The sequence below is a fragment of the Lonchura striata genome, chromosome 5 (genome assembly GCF_050655825.1).
Source record: "Lonchura striata isolate lonStrDom1 chromosome 5, ASM5065582v1, whole genome shotgun sequence".
NCBI classification, from domain to species: Eukaryota; Metazoa; Chordata; class Aves; order Passeriformes; family Estrildidae; genus Lonchura; species Lonchura striata.
Window position 1 is genome coordinate 38,040,369 of NC_140707.1, and position 25,527 is coordinate 38,065,895.

At 34.2% G+C, this 25,527-nt stretch overlaps 1 protein-coding gene across 4 annotated transcripts in view; it reads right to left on the reverse strand.

Annotated features, from left to right (window-relative positions):
* UBR1 (ubiquitin protein ligase E3 component n-recognin 1) overlaps positions 1-25,527 on the reverse strand; it is a 56,270-nt gene that overhangs the window by 11,700 nt on the left and 19,043 nt on the right. For 2 of the 4 annotated variants that reach the window (XM_021533529.3, XM_021533528.3), the window contains exons 11-37: positions 25,221-25,319; positions 24,407-24,564; positions 23,662-23,761; positions 23,284-23,412; positions 22,883-23,063; positions 21,979-22,040; positions 21,656-21,766; positions 20,620-20,685; positions 20,411-20,512; positions 19,716-19,779; positions 19,209-19,333; positions 18,244-18,296; positions 17,130-17,232; positions 16,571-16,619; positions 15,554-15,708; positions 14,577-14,676; positions 12,777-12,886; positions 12,029-12,118; positions 10,283-10,464; positions 9,961-10,166; positions 7,622-7,715; positions 5,973-6,125; positions 5,446-5,543; positions 4,774-4,867; positions 3,204-3,352; positions 744-799; positions 337-433 (exon numbers count right to left, since the gene is read on the reverse strand). In XM_021533529.3, coding sequence (XP_021389204.3) covers positions 337-433; positions 744-799; positions 3,204-3,352; positions 4,774-4,867; positions 5,446-5,543; positions 5,973-6,125; positions 7,622-7,715; positions 9,961-10,166; positions 10,283-10,464; positions 12,029-12,118; positions 12,777-12,886; positions 14,577-14,676; positions 15,554-15,708; positions 16,571-16,619; positions 17,130-17,232; positions 18,244-18,296; positions 19,209-19,333; positions 19,716-19,779; positions 20,411-20,512; positions 20,620-20,685; positions 21,656-21,766; positions 21,979-22,040; positions 22,883-23,063; positions 23,284-23,412; positions 23,662-23,761; positions 24,407-24,564; positions 25,221-25,319 — 2,986 coding nt within the window. Of the gene's footprint in view, positions 1-336; positions 434-743; positions 800-3,203; positions 3,353-4,773; positions 4,868-5,445; positions 5,544-5,972; positions 6,126-7,621; positions 7,716-9,960; positions 10,167-10,282; positions 10,471-12,028; positions 12,119-12,776; positions 12,887-14,576; positions 14,677-15,553; positions 15,709-16,570; positions 16,620-17,129; positions 17,233-18,243; positions 18,297-19,208; positions 19,334-19,715; positions 19,780-20,410; positions 20,513-20,619; positions 20,686-21,655; positions 21,767-21,978; positions 22,041-22,882; positions 23,064-23,283; positions 23,413-23,661; positions 23,762-24,406; positions 24,565-25,220; positions 25,320-25,527 lie in introns of all 4 variants that reach the window. The other 2 variants (XM_021533527.3, XM_021533526.3) reach the window with 1 other exon arrangement.

Genomic DNA, 25,527 nt, shown 5'->3' on the forward strand with positions numbered 1-25,527 from the left:
CAATGAAGCCTCTCCAGAACCTTCTCTCCTCCACGCAGAAAAGGTGAGGTCTCACAATTAAGAAATACCTATTTTGTCGCTTTATCAACTGTTTAGAAGACAAGTTGAGTAATTCTGAACATTGCCAGAAACAGTTGGTACCCATCTATTCCAGACTTGAGTATCTGTAGGTCTGGGTAATCTGGGGTGATTCTACACCCCATGATTTCAGGCAACTGAAGTGAGCACTGTTGTCAAGTACTCCAACCCTTGCTTCTGTGCAGTGTTAACCTGTGTGCAACTTTGGAATACAAACTTCCACAACACAAAGGGTAGTAAATAAAAGGAATACAGCACCTCCTAGAAGACGAATCAGGTGTTTCTGAATCAGGAGCTGTGGGGATGTTGATCTCTGAGCAGCTGCAAACTGCACTAATGCTTTAAGGCCACTGTGCTAGAGCGCAAGAGAAAAGGGTTGAATGGGAAAAAAGGCTAAATATTATAGTTATGTAGAACTGTAAAAACATATCTACTTCTACATAAAGGTAAAAGACATTTATAAATTAATTTAATATGAACATCTCTATATAAGCAGACATATTATTCTTCCAAAGTGCTCTTTATGCTATGAATCCAAAAATTGAGAGACATCCCTCAACAGAGAATTATCTTGATGTTAGCAGTTTCGACAGGTTTACAGATACATGTATATTATAAATAAACTTTTTTGTTTAAAATATACTGCATATCTTACTCATCCATACCTGTCTATTTTGTAGGGATCCAAACAAAGGCTTGCCCTCTGTTTCCAAGAGGTTTTCTTAAAATTAAACACAGAAAAAATTAAGTCGTTTTTTCTACACAGCCTAATATTATTTTATTCTTATTATATACACTCCTTATTAAAGCTCAACCTCATTGTTATAACAGAATTCTCTTGAAAAAAAAAATCTGTCTTAAATGGCACTGATCATTTCCAAGATAAATTACTGCAGTAAGCTATTTTAAAATTTTCACTTTTCAGACCTCGCCTACTAAGGATTTAAAGGAATGCTGCTCGACATGAATTCATTCACATTAATTCATTCTGTGGATTCATGAATTCATTCTGTGGATTCAGATTTATTTTCAGTTACCTTTATGCAATGCTGAAAACCAAGTTATATTTACAGAAATCAGCATCCATCTTACACTCATATTTATCATAGAATGTTAAGGGGCTGAAATGGGCCCTAAAGACCTAATTGCCATTCTCCTGCCATGGGCAGGGACACTCTCACTAGACCACGTTGCTTAAGGCCTTATCCAACCTGGCCTTGAACACTGACAGGGTTGGGGCAGCCATGACTTGCCTTGGCAACCTGGCAAAATTTGCACTACTGCATTTGATTGCAGTTTAACAGAAATACTTCAAAAACAAAACTCCCAAGCTGGGATACAGGTAATTTCTCCTCCCTTAGTGCTTTGGTTCTGAAGGAATAATAAAGAAAAAATAAGCTGATTAAAAAAATAAATCAAATTAACTCAATTGAGTAAAAAGGTATCAGTTCAATCGTTTTTGTACTTCAGTCACTTTCCAGAGATAACAATACACCCAGAATTTAAAAAATTTTATTTAACTGTGAGATTTTGGTTTGGATGCTTTTTGTTGTGGGGTTTTAGTTTTGGGCAAGTTTTGAGTCTGTTTCTTTTTTCAGGAGTCTGGCTTTTGGCAATACCAATTCACATCCCTTGGGTCAATGATGTTTTGAACCTCCTCTAGAGGTTCCACTAAAGATCCTTGTCTAGGAAGCTTGACTGTAAGTCCATTAAATGGTTTCAATAATGCACTATAACTAGACTCCAGAAGAGTGTACTGAAGCTACATAGGCAGTTTTGCTTTACAATTTCACAGAAGTCTGCTCCATTTGCAAACAAAAATGATTCCAAGGAAGTGGTGTGGCCAAGTCAACCTGTCACAGTGGTCCTTCTGGCTTTATATTCTTTTCCTCAAGAGTACCTGAATTTTCTTCTACTAACACAAGCCTTCAATATCACACCTGTGGTAAGTTATTGCATTTATGCACTTGATGGTTAACTCCTCCTTGACAGTCACCAATATCTTTTACAAAACTAATCTGCACAGCATTAAGTACAGTAATGTTAATAAAGTGGGTGGCCTCCAGTATTTTCTCAACCTGCTTGAAAATATAGAATCCATCACTAAAGATGCAATCAGTTCTGTGACTATTTCTGCCTTACCAGAATATTCCCAATCCACCTAAAAGCCTTCTGAACTCCTGATACTCCATTACAGATTCACGGTAGACAAAACTTGTACTTCAAACATCTTCAACAAGAAATACTTGGAATAGTTGTCAAATCACATGTATGGATGCATACAATTAGGTTCTCAATCCCTTCATCATGCATTTTAGACCTAGATCTTGCCTTTTTTCCTGCCTGGAAACATCTACAGATTTATCTACTTGTTCATTACACTTCATGTTCATTACACAAACTTAATTGTGTATGTAGTACAGAAATGAAATGAGATAAATAGACACATTATCCTAAACAATGAAATAATTTTTTTTCTGGTAGTATTTTTGCCTTCAGAGATTCATGGCAGAGAATTTTTGGGGTTTTTTGTTTGTTTTTTTTGTTTGTTTGTTTGTTTGCTTTTTTCTTGTTTGTTTTTTGGGGTTTTTTTTGGTGGGCTTTTTGTTTCTTTCTTTTTCTACCAGATACCTACTTAGCAGTTTCAGAATACAAGACACTTTCTTCTACAAATTCTATGAAACCTCTTTAAGAATACAGACAAAACCAAATAATGAGACAGAGAGTCCTATTTCACAGCTATTAGATATTTAGCATAGGAGATGCCTGCAGTTCAGTGATCTTTGGCAACCTGAAAATATTAATCGAACATGCTTAATGTTACAATTAGGAATGTGGAACATGATCACTAACTGCTGCCTCAAATTGAACTCATTGTTGGCATTCCATACCTTATTTCATGAGCTACTATCAAAGAAAAACATCCTATTATTCGTATTGGTTTATAGATAATAATTATGTTATTATATATACAATTACATATAATTTAATTTGCTATACTCTTACATGTGGCTTGTAGTTATGTAGAACTATTATTTGTACAATCGCATTATATAAAATTAAACAATCAAGCAACTGTAACATTTTCAATTAATGAGAAGGAATAAACTGCATTTATGCTTTACCTATACACTGGATGGTAAAAGCACACGTGCTCCAGGTCATCATAGGAATCCGGGAATCAGCTTCATTTGGAGCAACTTTGAGCCCAACTCTGTAAATGGTGGTGGCAAAGAGAATAAGCATCTCCCTGATACTGCTTGAGTACTTGGCTCTGCAAAATGAAGATGAGAAAATTTCAGTCTCAATTATTAATAGTGTTAATTATTTACTGGTGATTGCTTAATCACTAACAAAGTCTAAGTCCTAGCCAGGACCATTATTTATGAAAGAAATACTGAAAACAAAGACCCTTTGTCTGGACAGAGATGAAAAAAATCCCTAGTTTTTAGTAGTAAACAAGTACCTTGACAAAAAAGGCTTTACAAATTGAGAGATTAAGAGCTGCCAGGCTGGAAGGTATTATTTCTGTGTATTACATTATATTCACATTAGAAAAATGCAAACATTCTAAAGAAAAATATAGTGAAAATAAACAATGTAAGAAACAGTAATTTTACATTCTGAAGCAAAAATAATAAGGTGATAAAAACGGAAGACATTTCAAGTGTGCTTTCAAACACATTTTTTAGCACTTAAGCTGTTTTCAGATTACATCAGGTTAGTTTATGTAAATGTAGTTTTAGGTAAAAGGGTTTAGCAGTTTTAATGGCTTGTGGGGTTTTTTCCAAGTCATACATAGAACTTTCTAACAGAAATAGATAACATTCATATTAATTCTCTGTACCTTTATGGACAAAACAATTGTATCACAAAATCTGGGGTTTAGCCAGGCTCACACTTAAATAACACTGTTTAACTTTAAACTATAGAATCTTTCCCATGAAGATCAGTTATCATGAAAAAATTTGATTCAGCTTTCTGACAACAGAACATTTTAAATTTTTTTTTTTACAAATATAAGATAAATGTGGGTATTTTGCATAACTTTGATGTCAGTTTGAAGTAGCAGAGTACTTACAGCATGATCTAAAAAGAGATAAGGGACAGCTAAGCTAATTTGAAAAGTATCTACCCATTCATTCTGTTTTAGTGGGCAAATGCTTTTGCCCCCTGGAATTGAACATGCTTAGTGTTACAATTATTAATATGGAATATGATCACTAATTGTGGTCTCAGATATACTCAATGGTTGCATTGTGTTTAATTTAGAATAGAATAGAAACAGACAACGGTCCTATTCCTCAAAGTGATCCACATTCATGATCGTGTCCAAAACAACCTCAAATCTATGCACAGAACAGATGCATAGCAGAAAAATTAGGCAGACAAACAATAAATAACATGCCTAGAAGGCACAGCAAGTAACCCAAATCACTGGACTGTAGATTAGAAGATTCCAGACTTCTAGCTTTGTACCAAGAACGTAAGTAGTACCAGGCTGGATTTGACCAAAAGGTCCACCTAGCTCTTCACAGATTCAATATTCAGTGAATGCTTAGGGAAAAGAATAAGTAAGCCCCTATAGTTAGGCCAAACAAAGCACGTCATTCCTTCAATACACATTCTGAAGTACACCTGGGATATTGAAAGGAAAATTAATATAGTGCAGAGAACACTGCTAGTAACACTTACGAGGACTGAACTCCAAAACTAAGGATGGAATGGAATTCCAAAGTCGAGTTCCCCATTCCCTTATTGGTGAAAGGTGGAAGACTTTGTTTCTCTCCTAACAGGAAAAAAAAAAAAATACATCCACATTAAAAATCAAAGAAGCTGTTACAGTTTTTAAAGCAGTTGAAAAAAGGGAGAAGTCTTTTTATTTCAAACTGATGTGAAAGTAATTGCAAACACACTTCACCAGCCAGACTATATTCCATGATTCCTTGTTTAAGTAACATTTGCCTCTATTCCCCAAAACAGTAGACTCTATGCTCCTGTTTTCTAAATACTCATACCTACTTTAATTTTGTCCTTTATAATTCAGCTGTTCTCTTTTTTACTACCTCGCAGTCCATATGAAAGTTTATTAACATGAGCATTAGTCTGTTGGCATCCTCTCCAAGTGCACCTAATCTTTTTCTACAGGAAAGATGGAAATAATTTAACAAAAGCCCAAAAATTTGTGAGGGCACTGAAATCAAGATATCAAGAGAGAAAAGGCAATAACTTTTATCCCCAGCTTTATTTGATACTGTCTTCATTGAGAGCAAAATGTACTTTTTATTTGAAGTTTTCTGCTGGTACTAGTTAAAACATGCACTGACGTCTATCCCACAGAATAGCTTAACAATTAAGATAACAAACCTTTAGTATTTTTCACACTGTAGCCTGATATCCTGACTGTGACAATCTCCAGCCACCTAGCTAGGGATAGGATTTGAGCTACTGCCTCTGCATCCTCACTGAAAAGAAAAATAGAAAGTAGGTTTTATTTTAATACTCAAAGAATCACCTTAACTTAAAAAGCAGAGGACACAATTAGATCCTAGCACATTAAACTCAGTATTTCCTCAGTTTTATGGGCTTCAGAAATTTTGAGCAAACAGTACAAAATGGAGTGTAATGCTAAATACTAGGTCTAGGTACTTTCTCATTTGATTTCAGCTCCAAAGATTAGAGATTTATAAAACAAAAATGTTTTATAAAAGATAAAATGTTTACTGCCAAAAGAAGTGTATTTGGCTAAACAATCAATAAGAAGATATACAGTGTTTTATACAGATGCGGTTTATTTTACGTTTTCCTTCCAAAAATTTGAAAAGCTGACCAGTCCCAAAGTAATAGTTACTTTTTTTTTTTTTAATTAGAGGTTAACCAATCTGGTGTTTCACCTGTTTATTTTTTGAGCCTGCAATGGAACTATAGGAATCACAGTATTGCACAGAGATTTACAAAGGGGACAAAGATATTCTCCATTCTCCAAGTCAAATATCTGTTCAACATGCAGACGTTGTCGGAAGTTTAGCTGTATTGCTTCAAAGTACCTACAACATTAAAAAGGAAATTAGAAAGTGGAATGGTTCAAATGCTACATGAACACAAAGGTTCAAAGCATAATTTATACAGCAAACACTTATCTAAGCCAACAAACAGGTCTTTTCCTTTGATTTGTAACTCTTCTACATGCTTGGATAGGAAAATAATAAAACCTTTGAGCACACAGATGAATTAATGCAAAAATGCATGGTGTATCACTAATGGGAATATGATGGCAAGTTTCCCTTGTTATTATTCTTATAAATGTCATTAATAATTTGCAGACAAGCAGTCCTTACATTTTTGTTACTCTTACCTTCAACATAATGAAACACTGTATCCAATAACTCTCATACGCAACTCACCATAGTAAATTTGAAACAGGTATTGAACATATGGTTATTTAATTTTAGGAAACACTACTGGTAGCATTTCACGAATTATTAATCAGCTATTCATTGCAATTACTGAGCCTCATGACTAGAAGTGGAACTGTAGCCTTCTTTTAACAGGAAGAGAGAATAATATATATTATAATATCACATTTCAACTATTTTAAACATAAAATAAAATAAGAAACAACTATGATCTTTTTACAGGTTTCATTGTGTTCCCTCAGTGGATACAAGAAAGCCTTTAAATGTCATTATTGTCTCATTGGTATTTATGGGAACAAAAAGATCAAACATTTAAATGTGGGTCTCAGATTCAGTCAAAGAAAGAAACTGAGAGTTTTTAGCCAGGCAGAAGCCTGGGAAAGTGCTGGGAAAGAATGCAAATGTTTTTCATATTGTTTATAGTTAAGTTCTATCACTGTGCGTCAAGCGCTCTGCACCAATGGTGGTGGGTGGTTTTCACTTCAGAACCAATGGATTTGGTCTTTGCAGAGCTGTCTATAAAAGAGCAGTGCATTTTGGATAAAGAGGAGTTTTACTGTTACAGCCTTCTGAATCAGAGCCTCTTAATTCCTGTCCTGCCTCAATAACAATATTTAAATCTTCTCCTCTGGATACAAATTCAGCCCCAATGACGTACGGTCTTAGAGAGAAATATAAAATTATCTAACTTCCACACCAAGGTAAAAACTAGATTTTTTTTCCTTTAAAGCATATATCTTAAATAAAATAAAATTCCATTTATATAAGAAGAGAAAGTGTATGTGCAGGGGCATCTGCATTAGTTCTAATGAACACAGAATATTTAGAGAAGTATTTTGTTAACGAAAACCGATACATTGATTTTCCCCACATTCACACAACTATGTTTTTGCAAGCAACTTCTCTTCCTCAAACATAGCAACAAGACCCTAAAACCTTTGATAATGATTATTTTCATCAAGTCAAAACATCTCTTGTTCTGTATTTCATTTTCAGATGAGTACAAATAGTTTTGATCCCTTAATTAAATATCCACTTACTTTACTTCATTTTTAGTGTACTCTTAAGGTGATTTGGAAAATAGATTAATTAAAAACCATTAAAAGGCAGCAGAGACACATCCTTACTTCTGCCAGCAGGCTGCATGCATTACGTGACCACAGCTCCCTGTGTGAGTCCCGCAAGGTAAGTCAGGGTGCATGAAGAGAGGGTCTAGTGTATCTAGAAACACACAGCAGAAAAATTATGGACTGAACAGTAACGTAACTTCCCATCAGTATGAACAGAAACGATCAACAACATACACAGAATATAAACCTTCAGATCTTATTTTCCTACAATTTGCAGAGTCACATTAAAGCTTCACTTGGCTAACCTTTCCTGACTAATCATGCAGCACAGCAATGACAAGAAGTACTCATTTAAACTACTGAAGGTTTTCCATATAAAAAAAAAAAAGCCAAAATTCAAATGGGTTAGAAAGCAAAAAGGGTACTTCTGTACTGGAACAGATCTGTGGTTAGATTCACTGTCACTGAAGCTTTTAATGTTTTTCTTACTTTATTTTTAAATGAAAATGAAACTACAAAGGACATGTAGCATGAATTTCTCCAACTAATCCCATATATTTTCAAAACACTGACACAAAAAACACTGCTGAATAACAAAAATCAAGTCTGTCTTTTACTAATCTTGCACAATTCTAAACAACAGAAACATTATGAGAATATACTGATGTCTTTGTGTCTTTGTGTATCAACACAAAGATATCTAAACAATAGTGAAAAACAGCAGTCCTCCATGCCTCATCTCTGGAACTGTTCATGATTTTGAACAAATACACTTGAACTTAACAAAATTAAAGGAAAAAAGAACCCAATTATGTTTGACAGCAGCTCAAACTGCCATAAGTCAAATGGAGACTTAAATAGGAAAGTACACTTTGGCATTACACTGAATTGCCATTATCTGCACTTCTGCTGGGGGAACAGGCATTTTTACATTTATTTAGATCTTGAAAGAAAAAAACTTCTTACTCCTTGTAACTGATGGGCAGCAGAGGATCATGCAGTGGGGTGTAAGAACTATAAACAATGCCCAAAACCAGCTAAAACAGCTTCAGAAAATGTAACTCCATTCCCTTCTTTTTTCAATTATTTCAATAGACCAACACATCACTACAGAAAATTTACAAGTGTATCTGACTACAAGAGCATAGGACTTAATCTGTACTTCAGAGTACCACAGAAAAAAGAAATGTCATTTGTATATGACCTAGACAAAAATTCTATATAACTGGCTCAAAAATGCCATTACCAGTAGTTTGCTGATAAAGAAAAAATGGATCAAGCAGGATTCTCAAGGAGTTTGTCCTAGGCCTAGGACAATTCAGTACTTGCTAATGGTCCAGAGGGGAAAACATGAAATATCTTATTAGCAGAAAAACTTGGAAAAGGTTTGTAAACATGATAAAAATAGGGTAATACCATGGAAAAATATGAAAAGAAAGTATGATCTTTCCTCTAATAACAAGAGTTTACTTCTAAACTAAAGCAGGAGTGAGTTGCACAAACATAATTTAAAGCTATTTTCTACATAGTAGTGTCAATAAAAAAATAGGACATAACATCCATTTTGCACTATAAGCTGACCATAAATCACAAAAAACCCACCCCCCACATCTGAAAATAAGAAGGAATTTAAACTACAAGTTGTGACAGCATATTCTTGAAATATTACTAACTTCCTTGTTCAAAAAGAAAACAAAAATGTCAGTGAGTACTTAGGTTCTCCCATAACCTTGTATTTATTTTCTTGTTTCCCTTAAGTAACACATCAAATTTTCCATCATGTTTAGTCAGCTGCTACTTACAAAAGAAATTCTGCTGGGCTTTTTGTTCCCTGCTACCAATATGCTATTACACAAATGTAACTCTTGTGACGGTGTAACTTTCTTGTATTCAATTTTTTGTTTACTCATCAGATGGTATCACATGATCTTTGTTGAGATTTTTATCATGCTTTATATTGCTGTCATTACTTACTGGACATATAAGGGGAAAAAATACCCAAACCAAAACAAACACCCTAACACTCTTCAGGCTGGCATACTGCTCATTTATTTCCTCCATATTGGGAAAATCTGCACCTGTACTTGAATAAACAGAAACTGTGAACAGCCTTAGCTTTTCTCCAAACTAACTATTCCCACTAAATCTACACGTTTTATTAAGTTCTTGTGAAAGCCAAGCATTTTCTGATTTCCCTCAACAACAAACCTAAATCTTCATATACTTCTCACTAAGTTTCAAATGGATTTTAAAGCAGTTTAAAAGTTTGCACCCATTTTTCTTAAGTACGGTAAGCCATTTAGTAACCGCATCAAACAAAAGTGTTTAGCCAGTTGAAAGAGTTTGAGCTCCGGGTACAGAAGTGCTTGTAGTCTAAGAGAAGAAAAATCACATACCTCCTGAGAGTTCAAGAATTCTGCTCCTATTCTGAGTTAAGGCAGTTGACTTCTGCACACAGGCAGATAATACCATTGCAGCACTTTCCAACTTTACTTCCTGCTCCTCCTGACAAAGAATACAGGTCAAAACTTCCTTCTCAGTGACAGATGGACCTCGTCTGGGACCCAAAGCAATTCTGGAGTAATCAACTGCTGAAGAGGTGCTGTAAAACCAGAAGTGACACAGATATAAAATAACCAGCTGGATTTTCTAAATTAACTGAGTTCTTCCTGACATTTAACAAGGTCATAGACTACAAGTATGTCTGTTTTCTCTTACCTTTCTTCTTCCATAATAGCATCATCTTTCCCCTGGGCCTCCAGTGTGTTTTCATACAGGAGCTTGTGGGTTTCAATGAAATTCCTCTGCAAGGCAGACATCTGGGCCATTATCTTCTGACGGTGCAACCTCGCTGCTTCTGCCTTTCTCTTCCGCTCAGCTTTCTCTTTATCCTGAGTGCTCTGTGTCTTACAGTAAGAGAATAAAGAAATCACAGGCAACTAAGAACATCAAAAAATGAGGAGACTCTCCCCATTATAGGTATTCTAACCAATGACATCAAATTCTTTAACTAACAACATTTTAATGAGGGAAAAAAAGTTAACTGCTATCTGAAATAGAAATAAATAGAACTCAAATGTTTAGATGTTGATGGTTCATTAACTAAGACTGGACTTTTGTAGTCTACAAAAGGCCGCTACTACAATCCCTAGCCCAAAGATAACATCAATAATCCCTGAGTCATTTCAATTAGGTTCTTGTCTGTTCTTAAGAAATTTTAGTGAGGTGTACATCAAAGTTCTCCAGAGCTCTGTTATTCTCCCTGTAAGTGAAACCCTACTGAGTATTCAGTATCTCCCATAAAGAAATTGAAGAAAATTTTACCTTGAAACACCTATCCATGACACAACAAATGTGTCAACATTTTATGCATCTGTGTATTGCATTTTCATTATTCTTTATGATACACTGGAAAGCTATTGTTCTTCCAACATTTACTCTTGTATCACATTTTCAAAAACAGTAAACAAAGTATTTTTATGCTTTAGAAATGCAGAATTTAAAAAAAATATATAGACTTTATTAAAACATATAGAACCTAACTCTTCCCATACAATTACTTAAGGAAAAAATACAACATTATACACAAGGGTTTCCATTCAAAGTACCATCACTTTTCCAGAAAATCAAACTATTTACTCCACAAATAGAACTGAATTTCTTATGCACTTCTGTGTTTTGTCTGATACCTTACCAAATCTCATATGACACTTACCTCAAAAAAGAAACACAGCATATGCTGTGTGGTAAGTTTAGAACTAGGCATGCAATGACCAGCCAAGAGATTGCTTGGCAGCAAGCTGAGGCCAAACAAAATGTGTAAGAGCAAACTGAACTGGTCCATCTTCACTTATTGGCTAAGGGTAGCTAGATTATTCTTTTCTGTTCAAATGCCAATTGAAAACACACCCACTCCTTAGGACTGAAGTAATCTTTGAAATCTCCATTTCATTCTGTCATTTGACCATTATATTCAGAAGTTATTCTGAATGAAGTGCAAAGAGACTGACAGAAAAATTACTTAAGGCTCATGCCTTTATCCAATCAGGGCAAAGGACATTAACCTCTTGATAGATAACAAACTACAAGGCATCATCTAAAGTGGATTTGTATTTCTAATTCTTGTACAATGACAGTATAATAGAAGATGGTCAATTCACAAAGACAAGAAATGGAAAGATGAGTACAAATTGCTTCCTTCAGCACCCCCCAATTGCTTCACTTAATTCAGAAGTACAACCAAAACTCACAATAACTGTTAATAATTCCATGAAACATGTTTAGCACAAATTTCACTTACTAAAAATATTATTTTTAGAAACAAACTCCTAGTTGTAGACAACATACCAGAAATTAGTTTCAAAAAATCATCATTTTAGGCAACAAATTTAGGCACGTTACTGAAAATAGCTATTCAAAACATTAAATACAAGGCTTCTACTGAAGCTTTATTTTTATCATTACCTCATCACCTTTTGTAGCTTCTGAACCTGATGTAGCTCCTACTGTTGCCAAACTAGACTTTTCTCTCAATCTCTTCACCATGTCAAACATCTAAAACCAGAGATTTAGATGTTAAAAATAAAACGTAACTTGGCTCTTATAACAATATAGATTAATACATTTCCAATGTTACAATACTATTACAATGTTACAAGCACTGCTACAAGCTGCCCAGAGAATTTGTGGATGCTGGAAATGTTCAAGTCCAGGTTGGATAAGGCTGTAGGCAATCTGGTCTATTGGAAGGTGTCCCTACCCATGGCAGGGGTTTTGAGCTACGTATTTTTTAAGGTTCCTTGCAACTCATTCCATTCTATGATAGATTAAAAGTCTTGGTATTTCATTTCACATTATTTTTAGATTTTCAAATGGATTAAACCACTCAAAACTCCTAAATAACAGAAACACTAAGACTCTATGCACACTCCCAGAACACTGCCTTACTCATTATTTGCTGTTATTTTGCAATAGATATATGAGGAATGTATGTAAAAATGTCATTACTGGAATGAGTTGCCCATGCAAAAATTGATCAGATACTTCTAAGTACAAGTAGCAAGCACAATGCTGCAACAGATTAATCTTCTCAAGAAATCATTGCAGCCATGAATGGATTATATGTAGGAACTGTATATAGGAATCATAACACCTTTCCTATTAGCTTTCTACGCTACTGTAATCAGATTGTACTTATCTCTCCTCTGCGTACCTGCAGTATCCAATTGACTGTGTCCTTCTGTGCCTCTAACTGGGGAACGCTCTTCAATTTCTCCAGAAGCATTAACACATTCACAGCATTCAAGGCTGAGCTTCCCATTCCTTTACAAAGAAAAATAGAAAAGAGCCTTCAGGGAAAAAAATAAAACTCTAACATTTGAATGTACTTACAACCATGTACATGCCTTAAAATATTGCTAATTATGTAATACACATACATGAACACAAACCTGTGTAGTTACATTTCTGGTATAGTTTCACCTGTTTATTCCAGTTATATATAGTATAATTCATCCCCTTGTAGATCAATTATTTCTGCTTTAGAAAATCTTTGCTGTATGTCTGCTTAAAAAAGAATCCCCTTTCACTTCAGGGGGAAGCAGTAAAGCTCTTTAGAGCTTACCTACGTTTCCTAACAGCTTAGTGTGTACATATAGCTGTTACTTCTAATCACAAAAGCTATTGTAATTACAGTAATTATTTCCTTCCTCACAACTTGCTGAGAGTCCATACTATTCTAGGCTCTCCTCTAACATAAGAATGCTTTAAAATGGAGACCATTCTCTTCAACCGTATTTGCAGCACTTACCATACAGAATTAATTTTACATTTTTAGTAGGGAGACAAATACATTGCAAAAATAAATGTCTTTTAATGAATTGTGTCTTGATAAGAGATTTGTTACAAAAATACTGATTATTTCTATGCCCCTTTCATGTAAATGGGGCTTTGATTTTTCTGGTAATGCAAAACTAAAGCTAGTGAAGCATTCTCTAGCATCTCATTTATAATTATTATTTTTATTATATTCCTATAGTTGACATGGATCTTCTTAAGTGGAAACACTTTCAGCGTGATGATACTTCTCAACAATAAGTAAATAGTTAAAAAATAAAGTGCATTGGGAGTGCTTTTCAAACACAGTATTTTTAAAAAACTAAATAAAAGGACTTGAGTAGTTTTATGTATTCATTCTTGTAGAAGGCATTTGAAAGATACATAGATATGATGTTTAGGAACGTGGTTTAGTGGGGCACTTGGCAGTACTGACTTAACATTTGGACTTAATGATCTTAGAGGTCTTTTCCAATTACAAACAATTCTATGATTCTATGATTTTACTTCACAATTCTTATCTCTGCTGCAACTCCCAAGAGACAGTTATGTTTAGCTTGACAATGGAATTTTTAAATTTATTTTTACACAGTGAAGCAGTGACTCTAGAGAAAATGGAAAATTATTTAGAAAATGCAGATTCCAAGTCCCACACAGTAGTCCTGAATGTAATATTAAGAAATTCTCAATAGAGCATTTCTTGAAAAAGAAAATGATACATTCCACAGCCACTTAGTTCTGTGTCTATTTTCATTACCACAATAAAAGAATACCTTGCAGGTAAATCAGTAATTATACAGCTCAAGAGAACCAAAGATAGACACAGTTCACTTAAATCCACTGCCATTTTTCAAAGAGTTCTTAGTTTCCATGTCAGTATAGTTCTTGTAAAGGAAAAATAATTTTCAGTCATGTAACACCGGAAGTACTTTTCATTTCTTTCCCAGGAAGAGAAGCATGTATCCTCTTCAACCTGCCTGACAATGGGGAACAGAGGAAGCTAGTCCACACCTGGTTTCTCAATTATTAAAAAAAATTTTAATTACCAGGTTTTAATTATGTAACATAAAATAAAAGATTTCTGACTAAATCACTGAATTTCTTCTAGTTCATTTACGTCCCTACAAAATCAAGTTAGTCTAAGTTTACTCTGTGCTTTAAAGAAAATGAAACATACGTGTTGCTTTGTGATAAAAATCAAAGGTTACTTCTTCTTCAGGAGACTTCTGTAACTGCTGCTTCTCTTCTAGTAACCCTAAAGAAAGGAGATGAAGCACCTGAAAAAAGAGAAAAATAGTAAGTCTCATTCAATGTTTAAGATATGGAAAACTGGCATATAAAATTAGGATGTTTAATACAGTTCTGTATTATATATTGATTACATTAATGATAAAACATGAAAATACATGGAAATTGAAATTTAAAAAAGCACAATTTACTGCTTATTAGTTGCATTAAAATTTATAAGCTTACACGTGCTTTTGTATTAGTAATATGTGAAATCTTCTCCTTCTGCTCAAACAAAATCTATATTTGGCTAATTCCATAATCCAAATATTAGTAGGCTTGGCAAGGAAATTAAACAATCTATACACTCTAAGAAAACTAATAAATTCAAGCAATATATAATTTCAGGTCCTAATTTATAAATATTAAAATGACAACCCGTGCTAAAACAAACAAAAATTGCCTCCAAAGAGCATTTCAACAATGTTTTAAAAGACTCAAGTCACTGCAGTAAAATTAAACGTTTAAATACTTACAAAAATTCTATTATTTCATGGCTGAGGCCCCAAAGACATTTATGTATTTGGAGACCCTGCAGCTCAAAAATGAAGGAATTCCAATTATCAAATGGTTACTTAAGTGTCAAGATCCAAGAAAAATATGAGGTAGGGAGAATTACATATTGAAACAGCTTCAGTACCGAGGCAACACAAGGAGGAAAGTAAAATAGAAAACTTTAATACTGTTATGTATTATGTTTCTGTTTTACAGCAGAGATAATAATAAAAATCTTTTCTTTGCCAGTAAGATTTATAAAAACAGGTTTGGGGACAAAAATCATTCCAAGTTAATCTTTACATATTTTGGTCTTATCATAAGCAGTCAGCACAGGAATGACCACCAGAAGATGACCAGGGCTAGCCATACCATTTGGATCATTGCCTCAGTCCACAAGTGGGTTTCCAGTTCCACTGCCCTCTGCAGAAGGGTGCGCAGGATGTGCATCATAACATCACAGTTCAGAATCTTCACCACGTTGCTGAATGCAGGACTGAAGTCTGGAGGAGGAGGTGGTGGCAATGCTAGGAAACAGATGTGCAAACATATCAATGAACTGACATCCCACCCAGAAATAGAGAGCACAAACATATTAATTTCAGTGAAAGAAAAACTGGACCCTTAAATGAGTAAAACCATGCTCAAACACAATTGTGTGCTGTCCAATTACATGAGTCTCTGACAATTACATCTAACATTTTTTTAAACTTCCACAAAATAATTCCCCTAATAATATTTTAAGCTGCCAGAGTGAAAGAGGAAGGGGAAAAGTTGAGTTTATTAAATTGTTCATTGTACTTATTTGTTCAGCTTACCAAGTCTTCCTCAAATAAACTCAATTAAATGCTTGTGACTTGAATGGCTAAAAGTAAACTCAAAAGAGAAATAACTTTGTGTTACAACAGAAACATGGGGGTTCATTTTTTTATGTCTTCATATTTTATAAAAAATGCTTTCTAAACCTTAAGTCTCATTCTCATATTACAGAATGGATATGAGCATAAGTTCCTTGGCAACCTTCTCTACGTGCCACTATTATGTCTCAACACTGTGCTAAAGAAACTGCTCACAAAAAACACTACAACTTTTGCCTGTTAGTTACTCCACCATAAAATCTGAGTTCATGTGTTTGTCAATAGGTACTGTGCCATGTTTATTTCCCTAAATGTAAATTAAATTAAAAATTCCAGAATTCCTGTCCATGACAAAGAAAAAAAGACAAAAGGTGCTAATTAATGACAATTACTACAAATCACAAAGAATTTCATATTAACTCACCTATCCACTACAAAGTCACAGACATTTCTCAAAGCTCACTATATATATATACAACTAGATATACTACCAAATAGCACATTTTTTGAATCATTATTTATGGAATTTTACCTTCATCCCTGTTTTCTTGTTTTCTTCTTTTCTTTTGTGTATGTTCAGCCTACAGAAAAAGGAGTTTGTTGTATCAGCATCTCTACAGAAGTACACAATAATGAGATTAATGAAATTATGAGAAACCCTACACTAGAAATATGATGAGATACATAATAAATGCTTGGTTGTGAACTAGAATTTTGTCTAAAACACGTTTAACAACATTACATTTTGCATTTAAATTTGTAGTAAAGATAAATAATTGGACATATTTGCTTCCTCAGTAAGAGTTACAAAAGCAAAGTTTGGGGCTTCCCAGTGCAAAGATAATTCTTATCACATTTTGTTCTCAGCATAAAGAATAAACAGAATAAATACACAAGTTGCCAAAAAGGAAACACTAATGCAAATATATATTTAAAATTTTAACTTCATGGAATGTTTAGTTTTGAAGGTAGCTGCAGACACTATACTGAACCAATTTCTTTAGATTGCATTAATTCAGCAAAATTCTTTAAACATTGCTAAGTTAGTGCTATTTTTTTAACCTTTGAGAGTGAATCTTACACTTGCTTACCTTGCTGTGCTGGGTCTTAGTGTAGTGATAAAAGAACATATTGAACTCCTTCAAACATTCACCTTTCAGTTCATAAACTCCATGACCAGAGACACCCGGTTTCCTTATAGAGAAATATTTCATGATATAAAGATTAATAATATATGTTCAGCACATCTCTGAATGCAAACAAACTATTTGTTTTCTAAAGAAGCAGGATTTGAATGGTTACTCACTAACTTAAAAGCAAGAGAGGAAGTACAGTTATGAGTCTTAAATTTTCAATACAGGATCTACAGGGGTAAACAATTCAGCAGCAAAGTATTTCCAGTCTATACCATCTAGAGCACAGCGTATAGCCCCAAAATTCTTTTTAACTGTATGTCTTAAAATTTCAGACATTGGATGTTTCTGCATAAAATTCAATCCTTTCTTTAACCAAAGTATAAAACAAGTAACACTTGCTTCTTGCCAGCCAGTGAGATTTTTTGAACTGTTCATGTAATTCCCAAAGTAAGATTCCTAGGTACACCTACAGTTGCTCTTGATTAAACATGAACAGCCAAGCCAAATGAAATTTAAAATAAGGTAGGCTAAAATAAGACATTTTTCTCACAAAAATACCAGATATTTGAACTGTTTTTTTTAATTACAATCTATTGTTATATATTTGCATACCCATCTATATATATTTTACATATATACATATTTTTTAAAGTATAATTAATTCCCAGAAAAAAAGGAAAGGGAAAGTCCCAGAAAATTAGCAATAAAGTATCACTTAAAACAGTTACTAGATAATGATTGTCAAAGCTATGATGACTTCTCAACTTTCCTAACCATCTTAGAAAAAAAATTAACTTTTGAAGATTCTCCCACTAGGACTTGAGATTACTGAACTCCTGAGACTCTTCAAACTAAATTTGAAGAAAGAGGGTGGAAAAGGGAAAGAAACAGCAGCAGTGTAGGATATTCCACACACTGTTCTTTCCAAAGCATATTTGCAAATATATTTATTTCAAGATAGCAAAATAGCAGCTAAACAGAGACTGTCCTTCATATTGTTTAACCTAAACACATCTAAGAAATTTCATTTCACATTCAAGCTATTTATAAAACAACATTAATAACTTACTTGAATGTAGCCACTTTATCAATTACATTCTCCAAGCCAGTTTCATTGTTCTCCTGGTAAAAAATTTAGTTTGGGATAAACATATAATGATTAAAATATCTTCAGTATTACACTATGTATAACAAAAATACAAATAAATTTAGATTATTCCCTCATTCATTAACTATTATCTTTTGCCCCCTGTTAATCAGAAAGCAGATATTCATAACTGATACTTCCTTGGAATTTGCCAAAGATACATAATACTTTCCTTAATATTATATAACTTAATTAATAACAGACCTGATCTCTAGAAACAGGTCAATGCTTATCCAATCTTAACGAAGGGGAAAAAAGAGGTTTAGATATTTTAAACAGTGAATATGGATACTATGATGATATTTAAGACTATTTCATTTACAACAAAAATTTAGGGGTTTTTGCATTGATTGCTGGCCCTGAACACTTGCACAGACTAAAAAATCTAATCCACATCCCTCACCTTTGCTTCCATCTTCAACAACTGTAATGGAATGGCAAGGAAATCTTTTTTTTCAAATAGACATGTACAACACTTGACTTCAAATGGATCTGCACATGTTTAAGTCATCAAAATTACAGGCTTAAATTTATCAGTGGTACACAGGTCAGAATGGAATCGAACTCCATCATCCTACAGGGCCAAACCAGAAAATTTCACAACTTTTCTTTTTGAATCTAGGAGAGCTATAGCTGAATATTCTAAAAAAAAAAATCACCTCTTAACCAAAAAATGTAATTCCCATATAAGTCTTTTCAGATCAGCCCATACTTGAATCTGTGACATCTACCTTTACATCAGTAAGGTGTCATGCCATTTTGTAATTCTCAAACCAACATTTAAGTTTTGTATTAGAAATGCTTCCATATGAAGATATGAAAGCTAAAGAAGAAAGACATGAAAGAAATAGTAAATAAAGGAAAAAAGTAAATAAATCAGGACTCACGTTTTCAGGCAAGGACTTGGTAATTACACTGTGAGCCATTGGTTCAATACATAACAGATGGATGATTTCTCTCATTATTACATCTTCTTTTGTCACATTACTGATTCCAGGCACATATCTTTCTCCTGTCAGAATGAACCAAAAGGAGAAGAATGGCAGATATGACAGGTATAAAGTGATTTTGCACTATGATAATGGCATTGCTGGGACGTTTCATTGTATAAGCTTGCATTTGTCAGAAGCCTGTCCCAAGTGTCTGAGCAAAAATGATTCTTAGCCTAGCTTCCTAACAAAATGGGTCAAGTTAGACTCTCTTCATATTCTAACAGCTTTTTTCACTGTTCAACTCCTATTGTTTCCAGCTCACAAATACTTGTGTTACTGAATCATCTATTTACAAGAGGCACTCTTCAGTATCCTCTGTATACTATTATGTTTAAGGAAATCAAGCCTGCTCTGTTAAAGCAACATTCCATTACTACAACAACAGAGAAAAATGAAGCTTACCCACAACATAGATGAGAATCTGTAGCATCTCTTCTATTAAAACATTATATTGCTTAATCAAATCCTGCAAGAATGAGAGAAATCAGGTTAAAAAAACAAAAACAAAAGTGCAGAAAAATCCATCCACCAAATGACACTGAGCTCAGTCTTCATATCTACTACATTGCTGAAGCATTGTGCTCTAGGAAGCAATTTTTATTCTAACAAGCTGGAAAAAGTGCCTGCTCTGGTAGAGGAGATATACAGCAATTGAAGTGCAAGATCCACATACAAGAAAATAAACAGCTAAAAAAAAGTATCCCAAATGAAGGCTTATAGAAAAGTTCAAGCCACAAGAAGTAGCATAACAAGCCAAGAAACTTCCAACCAAAATGTAAGCATGTTACATGGGTTAAGAGATATAGAAATACTACAGTAAAGTCATTTACATGGATTTTGGTAGATTCCCTATAAAAGAAAAATCCAAAACAGGCAAAACATGCTTGCTAATTATGAAAAAGCTTCTACAAATTTCAAATACAAAATATTTACCTAACCACAAGCTCCTGACTTGTGGTTAGGTACTGATCACAAGTCAGGAGCTGACTTGTGGTGTGGTCTTTAAAATGCAGTTATCAACAGTAGCTAGTTTTTCTTACTGATATTTCATATACTCAAAGTGGACGAATTAAACAGCAGAAAAATTTGCTACTTACCTGATCTTTGGTGGGCTTCATCTTTTTGAAAGCATCAACAAGCTCGTATCTCTGCAGTATCAGCAGAAGAAACTGGTTTGGATCCATAAGAGATGCACCTATCTATCAAAAAACCCAAATTAATATGAACATCACTTGCTATTTCAATCATGCAAATTAAACTAAATTTTTTAAAAACTACAACTATGCAGTGATTCAGAACATTATACCTGGAGCATGATGATGTCTTTATCATACATCTCTTCTCTACATTTAACATCTTGATAATAGAATACCTAAGAAATAGGAAAACAAAATAGAGATATAAAGTAATGTACTACCAAATGTACATCAGTTAAACTTAGAGGCTTTTCAAACTGCACCACACCTTTATCAAGTAAAGTCCACATTTCTTTCAAAATAAATATGTACTTTAATGGAAGTTAAAAATATTTTTTCACCTATCCAGAAAAAGTCTGTTCCATACTTCACACCCCCTTCCAAGAGGGCATAACCCCAATGGCTGCTACTGAATTAAGTGAAAATATCCTCCTTCTCCTACCCTGGTTCTCAGAAAGACAATTGTGCAAGAGTTTGCCAAGCTCTGCTTCGATTTCATCAAAGAGTCCTGTGCAAAGTTAGCAGAGAATTTCTGCCAAAGGAAACCAAAACAAAGAAACAACCCCCCCCCCCCAAAACAAAACAATCAATCAAGTAAACAACAACACCAAAACCACCCCAAAGTGAAGTCAAAGGAGGCAAATGCAAGGGTAGACTCTTCCCTTTACCTTTACTCTTGCAACAGAAGCCACAAGTATTAGAAAATATTTGTATGTCTAGCTATAGGGTTCTCAAAAGTTTAGTGTAAGACTAAAATAGTTTCACATCTGTATATAATAATTTCCATACACCATTAGGAACTTCTAACTTTTTATATTATAATCAAGAGTACTAACAAGTACTTTAGCAGTGATTATGAGATCTGAAATTCGTTTACAAGTAGACATCAGCAACATGGATACTATTACACAGAACAGGAAAAAGAGTAATAACGGAGATGAAAATACTCATCTAAGACAAGGAGATAAGCCACTGCTGAAGATAGAATTAAAACCTTGTAACCTAAATTTCCATCTAGAAACTTTTCTATTTACTGTAGGAGTGACCCCATGACCTCTCTGCACTGGATGAACCCCTGGCAGCATTATTGAGCAACCCTTGCAAACTCTAACAGGATCAGCTCGGCACTGAACACTGCAGGGGTACCTGGCTTATCAGGGAGAGCCCATTCCTTCTCCACATCTCTGCAGCAACCTGTGCAACCAGGACAAGACATCGCAAAGGATATTCTACTAGCAGCTCCACTTGAAATTCTTCCTAGAATTTAAAAATGGAAAAACAAACAAAAAAACACCTCAGAATACATCTGCCAGTGATTTTAAAAGTGTAAGTCCTAATGAACAAAGATATCTTGACAGCTGAAAAATAACTTGTATATGTGCCATGAAGGTTAGAGGATATAGCTTGAGGCTTTTTTCTTTCCAGAGTATAAATCACAAAAGAATTTGGAAAAAAAAAAAGTATCTTACAGGAGAAACAAACTCGTGCAATCTTGAGATGGCTCCAGTCTTGCTTAATCGTACATGAAGACCTACAAAACCAAGGAAGAAAAATCAGAAAACAAATCTAAATCAGTGAAGGTTCTCCAACCTCTGCTACATGTTTGCTAAATTATCTACACTTCAGAGAATTACAGAAAAATAAAGTCAAAGTTTGTTTAGGAAAGACTTCATACTTTCCTTTTTTTAAGAGATCTATTACATTATCACAACAGTTCTTCCTAGTCTTACAATACATCACTTTATGAATAAATTTACACTAAATTAATGAATAAACACCATTCAAATTGAGATGCTATATAATACATACATTTTTTATTTCACATTTCAAAACTACAAAGCTTAACAGATGGTATCTTGGTATCAAATGATGTGATAAAGAACCTACAGCTTAATAATAGCATATACTCTCATTTGTATTCTATAGAAAGCAGTGATTGTATTCTGGCTGGAAGCCTGTCCTGGCATTGTGCAGAATATGTCTTTCAGCATTTCAACCATCCTAAGATACATATGGCTAGAAACCAAATCCAAGATACAGTAATCATGGACATTAATTTAAATAAAGGAGATAGAACCAGAAACACTTCAGAGAAAACTAAGGATCTCATTAAAAAAGGAAATTTTTTCCTTCTTGACTGACTTCACTCTCTTCCATTTAAAAAGACATCCTCCAACCTCCATGCTAATGTTGTTTTGAGAAAAACTCTCCCTTAGTGGGACATATGGGGAACACGTCTTCCTGATCATGAGAATGTCAGAAAGTCAGAGAGCAACGCATCTGTGAAGCACTTCATCCAAATGTTTTCTGGAGTAAAGAAAGAGAGATGGATGACAAACATGGTTTAAACAGCAATCAAAACACATCTCTCACCAGCAAGAGTCCTAGACAGTGGCAAATGTATGCTGACAGGATCTGCAGACACTCTGTAAGGTCTACTCTCCAGGGTATGGCCACATAAATGAAATACTGTCTTCTCCCGAGAGCGGCCATTTGTGCTGCACCTCATCACAGCTTTATGACATTCTCTGTAGGACCTCAGCAGCAGCTCTTCCTATAATTTAAAATACATGTAGCATAAAAATATCATACATGTTTCTCTTTGTCACACCCAGATTAATTCTTTCAAACCAATAGTTTTTGTGAGCTCTTGAAAAGCTTATTGAAGAACTTAGAAAAATTGTGAGCTTTTGTGAAAGCTCCTATTTCAAAAGCTGTCAGGCAGATTCAGGAAAAGCATGCATACAAAAATCCCAGAAAATTTATATGCTTACATCACAGGCACACCACTCCTGGAACATCAAAAGAATGTTCTTGAGCTGCATCTGAATGGCAATAGCTGCTTCCCAGTCAGGGTCCACCTCAATGTGCTGACCAATCTGTCTTTTTATCTCCTCCATTCCCTGAAATGGAAATACCACAAAATATTCTGTCTAAATCAGTGATTACAGGCTTAAGCACAACAGAAAAGTTCACAGTCAAAAGTTAAAACACATGTAACTAAATCTGATGATTATTATTTGTATAAAAAGGGACTGAAGAATTGAACACTGTAATTGCATGTTTACTTTCATTATTATATTAGGGGAAAAAAGATGCTGTAATCTCTTTACAACAGAACATTCGAAAGAAACTATTTAAATGTATTGTACCTGCATGCAAGTTAGAATCCTTAGGAAAGAAACAAATCCTTCTAAAAAACGCTCCCTCAGACGGTCTGTCCATACTGTAGGTTTGCTGACTAAGATATACCTGTCCCCCAAAAAAAAAAAATTATCATACTTTGTTCAGACTTCTCTTATGCTTGTATTTCAGAGTTCTTGAAATACAATTGTTTTCAATTGTTTTATATGATCAGTTACATAATCAAATTTCATCACCCTCCCCATCTTTAAGTACTCAGAAAATTTCCCAAATACTAGAACTACTAATACCTTGGTGTGACTCCATCATTGGAAATTAACAGGGTTTTTTTAATTCCAATGTATTTGGGGTATAATAAATGGAGTAATAAACATTACTCAGTTTATTAAAGCAATTTGGTACCAGTAAAATTAGAAAACCCTGTGTAGATAAGGATTACACAGCTTTCCCAGAAAAATAGCAAATGGGAGACAAATTTCCCATACTGTCTTGCAGTAGATACATTTTGTTTATGAATGTAAATATCAAATATCAATTAGATAACTGAAAATCAAAAAATGTTTTTATAGAACGTAATTTTGGTAATTTAAAAATTTAAGTTTCCACTGAAAAAAAACCATAAGATATCATGCATGTTTTTTGAGGGGTTTGGGTTTGATTTTAAAGCAGTTTTATCATCAGACTCTGTATTGAAACACTTCATCATACTACCAATATTTTAAAGCTGCTCTAGCTTGTCAGCTTTACACTTACCTGAGGTCATATATTACTGAATACACCCGGTTCAGTTTGTCCTGGCTGTAGCCTTGGAAGTTGAACTTGTCATTTTTGTCTAGGTACTCTGGAAGCACTTCCAGGAGTGTCTCTGTAATGGTGGTGATTACATTTTGCTCTTCAATAAGATGTCGGGCCTGCGAGAACAAAGTGAAATTTTTTTCTTCCTGCTTTTGTTAAATGTCTCAATCAAAATATTTTTCCTTTGAATCCAATCTTTCTGATTAAAAATCTTTTATGCATTTGCAAAGAGCCCAAGATAAAAAAACTCCCCCAGTATTTATTGCATAGGAACACAACTGCTAACAACTTCACATGTTTGTTCAATTATGACAGTATCCATATAATGGATATGCTGTTTTTTTTCTAGAAAGATCATGTAGAAAAGAATTTTTACATTAGTACTTCAGGCAGGAAACATATAACCTTTAAAATTTATAGATATACTTCCCATATTTCTCCCCCACAAGAAGACATTTAACTATTTTTTATCCCCTTGCCCTGTTTTTAAAGTCACATAGGCAGGTAAATGTGAGCAATAAATAAATACACAAAGTTAATGCAGAGTACAGTGTGCCAGGAACTTAAACCTATTTGCAGTCCCTCTGTGCTCTGTAATGAATTTTCACATCAACTCAAGCTCCTGTTTTCATACTAGCCTTCACAAATCTCTTTCATATTCAACTTAGCAATGCATAAAGACCCCCTGCCAAATACAACAATCTGCAAAGGTGACACTGTTAGCAATTCTCAAACTTATTTTACACCTCCAGCAGAGCCAGGCTGTACATACCAGGGTAGGTACAGTGAACATCTGAACAGAGAGTGCTGTCACAGAGAGAACTCTGTCATGATCATCACTGATGTATTCCTTTTGCAATGCCTTGTAATACTAGAAAAAGAGAATATTGGAGACATTAAACAAATGTTAATGAAAATGTTTACTTTTTTTTTATTCACAAGAATTACATCTCAGTGTCTCTCCCACCTAATAGAAGCAGTTCCAACAAAACCAGCACAATATCCTCAATGCACCAAAGCAAGCCAATATGGCCCACACTGCCTTAATACTGAAGATAAGCACAAATGTAACTCATTTG